At 42.8% G+C, this 1,753-nt stretch overlaps 1 protein-coding gene across 1 annotated transcript; it reads right to left on the bottom strand.

The window, feature by feature from the left end:
• LOC108912773 (protein NYNRIN-like) lies at positions 1 to 1,459 on the bottom strand. Its single transcript, XM_018718151.1, has 4 exons — positions 1,455 to 1,459; positions 1,047 to 1,336; positions 627 to 1,004; positions 1 to 404 (listed from the first exon to the last, which is right to left on the bottom strand). Exons 1-4 carry the CDS (start codon positions 1,457 to 1,459, stop codon positions 1 to 3), a joined length of 1,077 nt encoding a protein of 358 aa, XP_018573667.1.
• Between the last annotated feature and the right edge of the window lie 294 nt (positions 1,460 to 1,753).

Here is a 1,753-nt window from a genome sequence, read left to right on the forward strand (position 1 = left end):
CTAGGTTTTCTTCGTTCGTCCCCTCTTCTGTTTGGGCACCAAAGGCGTTGGTAAGATTTTGGAGGGTTGACCATCTTCTGGTTCTCGAAACTCGGTCAAATCCGAGACATGATATCGTCCAACTATTTCTGTAGGAGCTGATATCGAGCTTAGTTCATAAGTTGTGGGGGTTACCAATTTGGTAATCAGGTACGGCCCATCTCGTTTAGGAGCTAACTTCGACGAGATTCCCTTTTGGGCATTACTCAAAACATGAGTTTTTAATAGTACTTTCTGTCCTATTTTGTAATTAACAGCACGACGACGTTGGTCTGCGTATTGTTTTCTTTTATCTTGCTCTCTGATAAGAGTCTCTTTCGATTGGCGAAGGGTATTTTCTAGGTCTCGAAGGTACGGAGTAATTACTGCAACAAAATTGTCGTTGTCTAGAACTTGTCGAAAATCGTATAGAGTATCCCGAGGTGCTCGTAGCTTTCTACCAAAGGTAAGCTATGCGGGAGTATATCCTGTAGAAATACACACAGTCGAGTTAATGGCATATCTAATGCTGGCTATATGTGTATCCCAGAGGTGATGCAAATTATGCGACAGAATAGCTAGTTAAGTCTTGAGCTCTCTGTTTTTACGTTCAACGGGATTACTCTCAGGATGATAGGCAGGTATAAAGGAATTCCTTATTCCGAAACAAAATATGACTTTTTGCATTATCTCGCTTATAAATTGGACTCCATTGTCGGATATCATTTTCCGGGGAGTACCAAATCTGAGGATGATTTCGTTAATGAGAATTTTTGCACACGTCTCAGCGGATGCAATCTCCAACGGGAATAGTTCCACCCATTTCGACGCAATGTCTTCTACAATCAGTATCCAGCGATTACCTTGAGGAGTTATAGGTAATTGCCCAAATAAATCTACGGAGATAACCTCTAAACGCTGCGCTGGTGCAGGCGTTTGCAATAAGCCGGCAGGCTTCAAGTTTGTAGCTTTATAGTGCTGACACTCTAAACAATTATTAATACGATCAGTAAAAAAACGACGCATACCAACAAAGTAGTAGTTAGTAGCAATCTCCTGAATCGTTCTGTCTATTACATAATGTCCCCCCTTAGCAGAGTCATGGGCATTTCTTATATCTTCACGAAGACTTGCTGGGATTACCAGTTGTGGTTCGTCACTATTGTGTTCAGAATCCCAGTGATAAAGAATACCATTGGCCATTAAATATCCACTTTCGGTCCACCGAGACACATTTAATTGGTCTGCTCCTTCCAAGGCAACAATGATCTTGTCGAGTTTTGGATCATTCTTCTGGTTCTGCCTGATGTCACCTTTGCTAAATGATGGGAGTTCAATGGTTACATAGGAAATTCCACACGAAACTAGCCTCCTGTTCGCAAATTGGCCTTGATAAGGTATCAGCAACGACAATCCTTCCGGGTGTGTAGACTAACTTCATGTTTAGACTTTGAATTCGCATTGCCCATCTGGCTAATCTGCCTGAAGGAAATTTAATGGAGAACAACCACTGTAAGGGTTGATGATCAGTGGCAATGGTTACTTCTGCACATTCTAGGTAGATTTTTCGGTAGCACTCCAAACCACTGCTAATGCCTCGCGATCTAGGCAGCTATAGTTGCGCTCTGCTGGACTCGGGAGACGGTTGTGTAGCATGGGTGTGTAGCAATCGAAGTCTGGTCTGTGGTATGAATGTGATGCTCAATCAATGGCGTCGGACCTCCCTTTTGCTCGA

The sequence above is a fragment of the Anoplophora glabripennis genome, unplaced genomic scaffold (genome assembly GCF_000390285.2).
Source record: "Anoplophora glabripennis isolate ALB-LARVAE unplaced genomic scaffold, Agla_2.0 scaffold858, whole genome shotgun sequence".
NCBI classification, from domain to species: domain Eukaryota; kingdom Metazoa; phylum Arthropoda; class Insecta; order Coleoptera; family Cerambycidae; genus Anoplophora; species Anoplophora glabripennis.